Source organism: Eublepharis macularius, chromosome 1, assembly GCF_028583425.1.
Source record: "Eublepharis macularius isolate TG4126 chromosome 1, MPM_Emac_v1.0, whole genome shotgun sequence".
NCBI classification, from domain to species: domain Eukaryota; kingdom Metazoa; phylum Chordata; class Lepidosauria; order Squamata; family Eublepharidae; genus Eublepharis; species Eublepharis macularius.
Window position 1 is genome coordinate 42,274,616 of NC_072790.1, and position 11,230 is coordinate 42,285,845.

Below are 11,230 nucleotides of genomic sequence, written 5' to 3' on the forward strand. Positions count from 1 at the left end.
TTAATGCCAGGAAGTTGTATGTGTGGACTTTTTATCTGTAAAATTGCTATAAGGTGGGGGATGTTTGTTTTCAGAGCCAGTTGGGCATCTGAGCAATCAGCCTTATTGGAGTAGGTCTGGAATGCCTTGCACACTTGAGTCTCACTTTCATTTCCAGCTAGAACTGAACAGCTGAATGGAGATTTGCAGTTCTCTCATATTCTCGGCATTGTAAACATACATATTTTATTCTTACATTCCCCACATACATAAAACCCCAAAAGATAATATAGGTGAAGAGGCACTAGGAAGAAGAAAATTAGTGATAAAGCCATTGGGACTTTTCAGTGGCCAATCAAGAAAATATCGGGGGGGGGGGGGCTTTGCTGTCCTCAGTATACAGTTCATAAAATCTGGGTCGCCCAATTAATGTCTGAGATCCATAGCATTCCTGTGTTGAAATGAATATTTCAAAGGTTACATTTTTGAGATTGTAAAACACAATTGAACTACTATCCCTCTTGAACTTTTCTTCAGAATCTCATGCATGTCTTGCTGTTATTAATAATACCTTCCTTTTTCTTCTAGTTTGGAAGCATTGACCAGAAGCTAGCACTTGCAACACGCATTCGTGGGCATGTTCTCCCATTAGCGCTACAGATGTATGGTTGTCGTGTCATTCAGAAAGCACTAGAGTCTATCTCACCTGACCAGCAGGTAATTGTAAGTTAGAACAATATTTTTGTATTCTATTAAAATAACTTTTGCTTTGCGCTATTGTGAAACGTGTATGGAATTAAATATTGCATTCATTATAGAAAGTATTAAGTTTAGAGTAGTATAATTTTAAAAGCATACTTCAGGGGAAAGTATATACGATTTGCTAATGATTTCCTTCTTTTATAGAATGAAATGGTGAAAGAGCTAGATGGCCATGTCCTGAAATGTGTGAAGGATCAGAACGGAAACCATGTGGTGCAAAAATGTATTGAATGCGTCCAGCCCCAGTCACTCCAATTTGTTATTGATGCTTTCAAAGGACAGGTAATTAGTTTTTTAGTTGCTTTTTTGACCGCGTGAGTGTTGATTGCTTTCCATAATTGTATGCTGTCGCTAATATTGCCAGAAATCATCAACTTTGTAATAGTTTGATTCTAGTTATATAATCTTGATTTCATGAAGAGCTAATAATTTTCATTTATTTTGTGAAGAAATTGGTGATCGTGGGAGAAAAAGTGGAACTCAGCATTAGAAAACAGATAATTTCAGGGAAATGGGAAGGGTCTGATTAATATCCTTTTCTTCTGTGTAGAAGATTTCTTGTATTAATTTGTCTACAATTGATGCCCGTGCCACATTTTTAGCTAAGGTGAACACTTGACAAGAGAGTCTTCAACAGCAGTGTCAGGCTGCAGAGACTTACGTAAACCCCCCAGCAAAACCTGGTAGCCAGCCTAACATAACCAAGTTAATGTGGGAGGATCTCTGTTCTTCTGTCCCTTGTCTCTCCCCCCACCTCGCTTGTAAAACAGTTACGTAGTCATCCTGAATCTCCCCAGAAGGGGCAGTGTGTTTTTATTTTAAAAGAAAACAAAGGAAATATTTTAATGGAAAAACTAAAAAAAAATTTCTTCACTTTAGTGCTTCATGATGCTTTAACTAGAAATAATAGCTTGCACTGAATGCTTGCAATGATAGATCAGAAAATCTGGGACCATCCACCATATTTCTTTCTTTTCTTTTTTTGCTCAAGAGAAACTTTTGTGGAAATAGGATTGACCTTTTTAGCTAGATAATGTGTCAGCGGTAACAATATTTTTTGTTGTTTATCTATTTAACATTTGTACTCTACCGTTCCACCGAAAAAGTGTCCCCAAAGCAGTTACTATCAATACACTAAATATTTACATTTTTTAAAAAAAAAATTAAATTCAAAACTATATTTAAATAGTACAAAAATAATTCAGTGAAACACATACGCAAACCCACAACACCAAGGTCCTCCGGAAGGGTGTCTGTGGTGAATGAGCACAGATTCACAAATTTCCATGTATTGTTCTCTGCTCAGAGAATGGTCACTGTGTTCAAAAGTTTGTCTAGTTGACCCATCAACTGCTGGGGTACAATAGAAGGTATTTGGACCCAGAGACACAACTGGCATTAAGCATAGGAGTTCTCTGATAGGGATATTCTGTCCTTTATAGCCACTGGATCTTCATGTCACTGGCAACAAGATGCATAGATCCCCTACACAGTGGCATGGGGTGAGTGATGTTTCTGGTCACAGGATAACAAAATGTTGCTCTTCTCTGTCAGAGAAGCTTAAAATTCATATTTTGTGTGAACTGCCATTCAAAGTAGGAAAACAGCTTGTGTTTTTTTTTCTTTTGAAAGCACTCCATATATAGTCGGTATCTGAAATCTCCACAATAATAATCATTGGACTATGGCAGATTGGTTCTGTATTAAGGAAGTAAAGTATCCCTGTCTGAGATACTGTCTTACTTCCAGGTGGGTGAGATAAGATCTTTGGCAGTTCTGTTGAGTTTTCCCATATGCTCAGCAGTTCACTCATGTGTCAAGCTACATGTGGACCGCTCCTGTACAAGGTGTTAGAGGGAAGTACCTATTTCATGAAAGCCATTGATTTTTGTTACGATACTTTATACATGTTATGACATGGTTGGAGACCAAAATATCTGTTTCTGTACCACTTATGTCGTGTGGGCTTAAGCTTCTTCCTATAGATGGGATCCAGATTTGGGTATAATTAGTCTCACCACAGGAGAAATATGACCTCATGTGTCAAATGTTACACAATGAGTTCTGAAATGGAAAACAAGAATCACTCCCTCCCCCGATGTTCTACCTTTAAGCTTGTGTTTTTCTTTTTTAAAGACTACAGCAGTCTTTGTTTCATATGGAACAGAACAGCTATATGGCAGTATATGTGAGTAACTGTAATCGTGTTCTTTTAAGGTGTTTGTGCTTTCAACTCATCCTTATGGCTGCAGAGTAATTCAGCGTATTCTGGAGCATTGCACTGCTGAACAGACTTTGCCCATTTTAGAAGAACTGCATCAACATACAGAACAGCTTGTGCAGGTCAGTGTATATTGTGAAATATTGTGACTACAAAATAAATTACAAATTGCTAAATTTCGGTTACTAACGAATGTTAACAAAATAGAGCTTGAGCATTAGAAGTACATTCTAAAGAAAGATCGTTCCTATCTTCAAATTATTTTTTTAGGTTTTGGCTCAGGCATGATTGTTTTGCCCATATGACATCCAGTGTTTATATACTAGAACACAAAATGCATGAATAGTCTCTTCTTTATCTCAGCCAGTTGGGATTTTCCAGAACTGTATGTATTTAGTACATTTTTATCCATCTCTTCCTCCTCAGAGTGGCAGAAGTTGTTCTCCCCTCCTGTTTACCCTCACAACAACTCCAAGTAGGTTAGGTTGAGAGTGAGCTGTTGTCCCACCGTCATCAAACAAGCTTCATGGCACAGTTGGGACTTGAATCTGGTCTCCCAGATACTAGTCCAACGCTAACCACTATTCCATGTTATTTCATCACTGTGAGTCAACAAGTGTAACAAAAACTAACTTAAAATTATGTTACTTTCAGGATCAATATGGAAACTATGTTATCCAACATGTGCTGGAACATGGGCGTCCTGAAGACAAGAGTAAAATTGTTTCTGAAATCAGAGGAAAAGTTCTAACTCTAAGTCAGCATAAATTTGCCAGGTATGATTGATTACAGTGGGTTGGGTCCTTTTCTCCAATTGACTTTGCAGGCCCACATTGTTACTCAGGGTCCCCCAGTTCTTAGCTATTTTGCAGGGAACACAGTATAAGGCAAGGGTGTGCACCTGAAAGAGATTTGGTTTTCCCAAAACAGGAAAACAATTTGGAATGACCCAAATCCTGAAGCAGCAAGCTGCTTCGGTATTAGGTATTTAAACCATTTGCACAGCAAGAAAAGTGCTGCTTTTAAAGCTTCCCACCGCCTTCTTTCACCCAATGGGATAAGGGAGGAGGGAACCCCCTCCTCCCCTCTCCCATCGGGTGAAAGAAGGCATCAGGGAAGGTCAAAGTAGCGCTTTTCTTGCCATTTGCAAGGCAAGAAAACTGCTGCTTTCAAAGGTTCCTGCCATCTTCTTTCACCCGAAGGGAGAAGAGGGAACCTCCTCCTTTCCCATCAGGTGAAAGACGGTGTCAGGGAAGTTCAAAGCAGCGCTTTTCTTGCCGTTTGCACAGCAAGAAAAGTGCTGCTTTCAAACAGCAAGAAAAGCACTGCTTTCAAAGCTTCCCACTGCCTTCTACACAAAGCTTTCTGAAGCGTTACAAAGTGTTTCGGAAAGCTTTGCTTCGGTATTTCCAAATCAGCTCAGCAATGCTGAGGCTGATTTGGGAATACCGAATCTAACCAAACTGAGCCCAATTTGGGTTAAAAATCCAAATCAGAAACCCAAACCCCAAATATAAGGGTCAGGTCAAGACAGCAAAAATGCATTCTGCAAGCAGATCTTGCAGTTATTTGGATCCAACCCAGTAACTGAAAAGTTTTTTTTTTTAAATGTTAGGTGTTGAATGATTCTTGCTTTAAATTTTCCATGTTTTTTGTCCAAAATATATTCTACTTCCTGCCATCCCATGATCTATACCTAGGAGTGATTGCTTCTCTGTCGATTGTTCAAATAACAGGCTGGAGCTGAACAAGGAGACACTTCCAACTTCCTCCTGCCTTCATTGTAAATGGTTGCAGGTTCCAAGACCTAGCTTTCTTGTCCAGAATTTGGTTGCACCGCAGTAAAAAGTGGTGCTGTTGGAAGTGCAAAGCAACTTGAAGTCTTATGCTGCTTTCTTACACTTCAGTACTTGGAAGAGAACCTTACTTCCGGGTGACTAGTGTGGCAGCCTTAAACAGAAATAAACGTTGGAATAAATGGTTTAAATAAAATGAAGTATGTCCTGTCTTTAGTGCAAAGAGGTTATGTAAAAGCAAAAAATGTACATTGATTATTAACATGTGCGTGAGGAAATGCGTCACTTACGGAATTCAAGGAAGTCAGATTGAAAGTTTGTTTTAAAGCAGACTATTGAGGTTGCAGTGATAGTCTATTAAAAGCAAATATTGAACTTATGATTGTAGTGGGGAAAGTTTGAACTTCCACTTGTAGCATATCCTAGAGGCTCAAAAATTATACAGAAATGAAAACTGTAGAATTGATGCTTTTGTAAGCAACTTTCAAATGTTCAGGACTCTGATTATATTGTTCAGTAAATCAGAGTTGGGGCTAAACGCAAAATAATGGCAGAAGCTCTGTGTGTCCCAGTCACAAAGAAAAAGAGGGGCAAAGGATTGAAGGCTATTAGCAAAAGAATCTTTTAGGTGAGTAGTGCAGAACCTTCCTCCTGCCCCACCCCCAAGCAGACTTTCTTACAGTCTCTTCCCTGGAGGAGCTTGTCTTCACCACTGAGCTCTGGTCCTTAGAGCATGTTGGCTGATGGGGAAATGCTCAGGAACAGGAAGAAGCAAACTACAGCCATGGAGAATATTCTGTTAGGCCATCCATATGTATACTCTCAGTTGCATTTTACACAGTTCAGGTATATCCTTGTGATGGCATATCTGCATTCAGAACATCTAGCTTCCCCATTCGATGCTTGTCAAACTGAAGTTCGGGGCCCTGTCCTCACATTACCTTTGTGACATGGGAGCTGTATCACAGGCAATGCTAGCAGCGTATGGCGGTCTCCTCATACATCTAGGTCTTCTGATGGAATGCAAAGGTGGTTACACAACAATGGTGTCCACAGTGCAACGGCTAACTAAAGAACAGAACCTGCTGGAATTGAGATTAGTACAGCATAATGAACGTTACAGTGCTTAGTTTAAGTAGCACTCATAATTGTCACTTCAGATACTTTTGAGTGCAATTTTTCTGTTAATGACACCGTTTGTAATCTTTATTTTGTAGTAACGTGGTGGAGAAATGTGTAACTCATGCATCTCGTGCTGAAAGAGCTTTGCTCATCGACGAGGTGTGTTGCCAGAACGATGGTCCTCACAGTGCCTTATACACCATGATGAAGGACCAGTATGCAAACTATGTTGTTCAGAAGATGATTGACATGGCTGAACCAGCTCAGCGTAAGATTATAATGCACAAGGTAACTGGATGCATGTGCTTCACAGTTTTGAAGATCTTGTTGTCTTTTGCACCCAGGCAGGAACAGTCCTGTAACACCTTAACTAACAGATTTATTATGAGATAACCTTTGTCGACTAGAACCTATTTCAACATGTGTAAAAGATCATGCCCCAATCTGTTAGTCATCAAGGAGGGACAAGAATAACACAACGGTCACACTGAAATTTAAATTCAAGTTTCACATTTCCCATCCTTGACCACCTTATGACTCTTTATGACTGTTTAGTACTATCATCCTGCTGTGTTTAACTGTTTCATTCTGTAAGTATTTGTAAGCAGATTACTAGGATCTAGATTCTATATCTTCCTTCCTGCTTGCACAGTGCTGTCCTCTGTTGTGCTCTCTCAGCCCCACCCACCTCACAGGGTGATCGTTGTGGGGATAATAACAACATACTTTGTAAACTGCTTGGAATGGCCGTTAAGTTTTCCTGAAGGGCGGTATATAAATCTATTATTATTATTATAAATATGTGGACAAATAAACCTACTGTTCCCTCTTCTAATAAGATGAATAACCTACCAAGTTCTCCATAGTCACTTCTTCATAACTTTCACTGATGGTCTGTACCTATTAGTGTGTATGAGTTCACATAGTACTTCAGGATTCTTCTGCATTCATACTGTGTCCAGAGAAAGGTTGGGGGGGCACTTAATCAAACTGCCCTTATAAAATGCTCTTACTGTCAACCAAAATAACTTTGCTTGAACCTGTCCTTTAGTTGGGGTCACCTTGAATATTACTTGTCACTCTAGGTGTTGAAAGTTCTAGCACATGGATATGAGTTCATAAATATTGAAGGTAAAATAGTTAATCTGAAGGCGCTCTGTTTTAATAGCTTGGAATATTTCAGTAAAATGTCGTTTTTCTTGTTACAGATTCGGCCTCACATTACGACCTTGCGTAAATATACCTATGGCAAACACATTCTTGCCAAGCTGGAGAAGTATTACCTGAAGAACAGTGCAGATCTGGGGCCTGTTGGGGGGCCACCCAATGGAATGCTTTAAACACAAATTGGAGCAGCAGTCGGGAAGATAAATTTTATTGTGAATGATCAAAACATGCAACTTAACTGAAAATGTTGTGATTTTTTTTAAATCTATTTATTGACTTTTCATCCATTTGTAAAAAATTTTATTCATGTGTATATTTTTGGGGAATGAATTGCAACATATTGCCATTTCTTATCAGACCTACCGGATTGCATGGCTCACAAAGCACAGAATGCCTGTAAATGATGTACCTATCAGAATAGCTCTCACATTTTGTAAATTTTTACCTTGTAAAGTCACTGAATAAAATAGTTTTTAAAGGGAAAAGTACAGTATTCTTTTAATATACTGGCTTACAATCTGGTAGGTCTACCCAGCACCATAGCACAACATGTTTATATAGTTGTATATAGAATTAGTTTTCATTTCTTCCCTTTGTGTGGAACCTTTTTTATAACAGTTGAAAATGGAGCAAATACCGAATTATTATTTACATGTTCCAAAAAGTTAAGTTCTGTATTTTGGTGGTTCACAATTTGTAATCCAAATAGCAATCAGGGCACTGCAGATACCAGTAAGAATGATAAAATGTGAACATTAAGGAATAGTTTCTACCTTTCTTTCTCTGGAAACACTTTTTTTACTCACAGTGCCCTTTTTCTCTAGCAGTGTATAAAAGCTGTGTATATACTTAAATATTTAATTGATGTGAAGGGTAGGGGAATAAAATCAAGGTGGTACTTCTGTTCAACAATGTACTGTCTAGGGGGGAAAAAAGTAAACTTGCGTCGAATCAGCAGGCAGTCTGGCAGTGCAAGAGAAGCGTGTGTGTTGCTTTGCATATATAACTAAGACAGGATTGGAAAATGTTGAGCATATGTTTTGTGTTCATGGTCAACACAAACCATTGGTGGTTAACGGAGGAGAAAAGGGGCCACTTAAACTTGATAGCTCAACATCTAAAGCATGATTAAATATTCAGATAGCTTTTTGCTTCCTTATAAATATAAGCATTGTATAAGTATAGTTAATAGATGTAAGTTTACAGTTTGTAAACAACTTCTGTTTTCAATGTTTTACAAGCTTTGCTAATTGAGTAGTGATGCTTACCTTTGGTTGTACAGATGTACATTTGTAAACCTTCATGCTGTAAATGTAATTTGTTTTACCCCTTTTGGGAAGAAAATTTGCATTTTAGTGTATATTCATATCCCTGTCCCTTATTGCCCTGACATAGTGTTGTATAATGTAAATTTATTTCGGCAAATCAAGACTGATTTTTTAAAAAATCTATCTTTATATGGTTTCAAAAATATGAACCAGCTTTCTTTGATCTATTGTGAGAAACTTTTTTTGTTTATAACCTAACTATTCTGTTAATATGGACATTTTGGGAAATAATTCATCTTAAATATGAGAATAAAAATTAATGGACTGAAATGCCGACCACACCAAACCAGTGCTTCTTCCATCTTAAATGTGGCACGATTTGTTTTTGTACAGAAGAGTACTGTATTTTTGAACAGCTTGTTTCATCCTAAAGCAAATATGTATGATACTGTCAATTTTTCTCTGAACATGACACTGTAACAGTAAGATAAAGATGTACATTTACAAGCGGCCTTATGTACATTTCCCAGTTTCCTTTTTAAGGCAGAATTGTGACCATATGTGTATAATTAAAATCCTTTTTAATCCTTTGCCTATGAAAATGTTTTGGAAAGAAGCTTACTTTGTATATTCAGTTTCTGAAAGATAAAATACTTTGTATTCTGTTCAAGTCAGTATTTTGTGTAAACCCTTCTTTGTTTTAAGATAGGTGCTTTGTCTCAGTGGTTGGAGGTAGTGACGACTAGATCATATGAAAGCCTTCTGTGGGGAGGCAGGACGGTAACACATCTCATGTATACAATGCTGTTAGCTTTTTATCACACTGCCTACAGTTCATTGGCTTTTATTGCATCTTTTGCTGCCGTGTGGCTTGACACAGGCTTCCTTAATATTTCAATTTAAATGTATGTCTCATTTGAATTTATATGGCAGCTTCTTCCTTTTTCCTTTATATATAACTTTTAAGATACCAAATTAATGACAGTATTTATATAAATCTCTTTTCCAGTAGAAATAAAAACCAAGTATTCTGCACTGGATTTTCATCAAAACTTGACCTTGTCATCAAGTAGACATAGCTGTTCACTACTTCATTGGGACTGGGGAAAGGAGGGTCATAAATTCTCCATCTTCTATTATATATAAAATGATCCCTACATCTGTCTTAAACAGCCTTACAACAATTCAGTATTGTTCAGTACGCATCAGTCTGTTGAAGACCCTTTGGATGGCTCAGTGGGATATTTATTCTCTGATCCAGAATGCTCTCTTTTGTTACCTGACCAATGGTTTTCCCAATCAGTTTAATTAAATATATTTGCACAGTAGATATGTGGGAAAACGGGAGTACTTTTTCTCACAATATTTAAGAAATGTCTTTGGTTTTAAGAACCGCTATGCTTGTTTTCCCTTCAGTCTTTTCTCTGATGTAGATTTGGTTATGAAACATTTTGCCTAGTCTGTTTAGGTCTGCTGTGCCTCTAGGCTGCTCTTAGTTTATATTCAATAATGTAATGTTCACTTGTAATATGCTGTAAAGAATACAACAAAATGAAAAATGTGTGAATAACTTTATGCAACATGCTTGGTCTTATGTTTTGATTCCTACCCACAATTGTTGTATTATGCTCTTGGCTGGCATTGCTGTTTAGTTTCCTTTGGAGACCCATAGCTGCTGCTATCAGAAAGTTAAAACTGCAGATTAAATTTTCTCTCTTTTTTTCCCTCTGGGTTCAATAAGTTGGCAGACAAATGCATTTTTCCCTCCAAAATTTCCCATATTTTTATACTTGCTGTTTTGACCTTTCCCTCCATATCATTTAAATCCAAATGATTTAGCTGAATTGACACAGTAAGAGTTGTCCTCTAACCAAAAGGCTTTCTTACCTGACCATGTACTGGTGTCATTACTAAACAAGTTTAAACTGGGAAGGGAAAAACGTGATAACCCAACATTTTACATAAACTAACCTAAATTGCTTGTGTTTGCAGTTCATGCTCAGGGAAAGTGTTGTTCTGCTGTATTAAAATACTAAATAGAATAATTAGCTACAGAATCTGTTCTAAATATTCCCTGGCATTTCTTTTGTTGTCACTGCTATTCTGTTTTCCATCTGTAAAAATCTATATAAAATAGCAGAAGGCGAACAAACAGCACAAAGGAATCTTTGAGTAGATAAGCATAAAAGAATGTGCACACTTCTGGTTTTAGGAACTTGTTTGTCCTCCTTTCCATCCCAAGTAGCTTATCTACTGCAAACCATCTCAGCTTACAATTAAGTAAAATACTACCTTTAGTGTCATGGCTCTTGCTAAGCTTATTTGAAAAGGTAAGCTTATGTGATAGGTTAGCAAAACTATATAGACATGCTGTACAGTTCTCTCCTAGAATGCCACCTAATCATTGATCATTCGGTAAATTACAACTTTGCTAAATCCCCCTTTAATACTTTATTTAGATGAATTTGAAATAGTACTGATTGTGTGTCAGAATACAGCGGCAATCCTATGTAAGTTTGGAACTGCAGGACATAACCATTAAATAGGTCGAAGCACTCTTATTACTCAAGGCTGGCAAAAACGTTCTGATTCAATATAGGAATGAACAAATCAAAGTCAATGATCCCAACAGCCACTGTAAGAGCTTATACGCCCTCAGAGATTGACTATGCCTGGCAGAACTTTTTATTTGGAACAACAGACCCTTTCAGGCCGGATCACAATGCTTTTGAAAGACATTGGGGTGTATGTTTGCATGCAGAGGAACTGTTCAAGAAATTACTCCAAAGCCCCCTTGTGGACAGTCAGTATGGTGTAATGGTGTCAGACTAGGATCGGGGAGGCCCAGGTTCAGTTCCCTGATCCCCCACTCTGCCATGGAAGCTCACTGGGTGATCTTGAGCCTATCACACCTT

General features: G+C 37.8%; 1 protein-coding gene across 9 annotated transcripts in view; it reads left to right on the forward strand.

Moving 5' to 3' along the window:
* Positions 1-8,980, forward strand: part of PUM2 (pumilio RNA binding family member 2) — a 79,187-nt gene extending 70,207 nt beyond the window's left edge. For 5 of the 9 annotated variants that reach the window (XM_054987277.1, XM_054986949.1, XM_054987351.1 and 2 more), the window contains 6 exons: positions 568-702; positions 886-1,023; positions 2,959-3,084; positions 3,617-3,738; positions 5,976-6,168; positions 7,089-8,980. In XM_054987277.1, the coding sequence (XP_054843252.1) occupies positions 568-702; positions 886-1,023; positions 2,959-3,084; positions 3,617-3,738; positions 5,976-6,168; positions 7,089-7,220 (846 nt within the window). In that variant the 3' untranslated portion in view covers positions 7,221-8,980. The remainder of the gene's footprint in view (positions 1-567; positions 703-885; positions 1,024-2,958; positions 3,085-3,616; positions 3,739-5,975; positions 6,169-7,088) is intronic. The other 4 variants (XM_054987117.1, XM_054987427.1, XM_054987198.1 and 1 more) reach the window with 1 other exon arrangement.
* Positions 8,981-11,230: the final 2,250 nt, after the last annotated feature.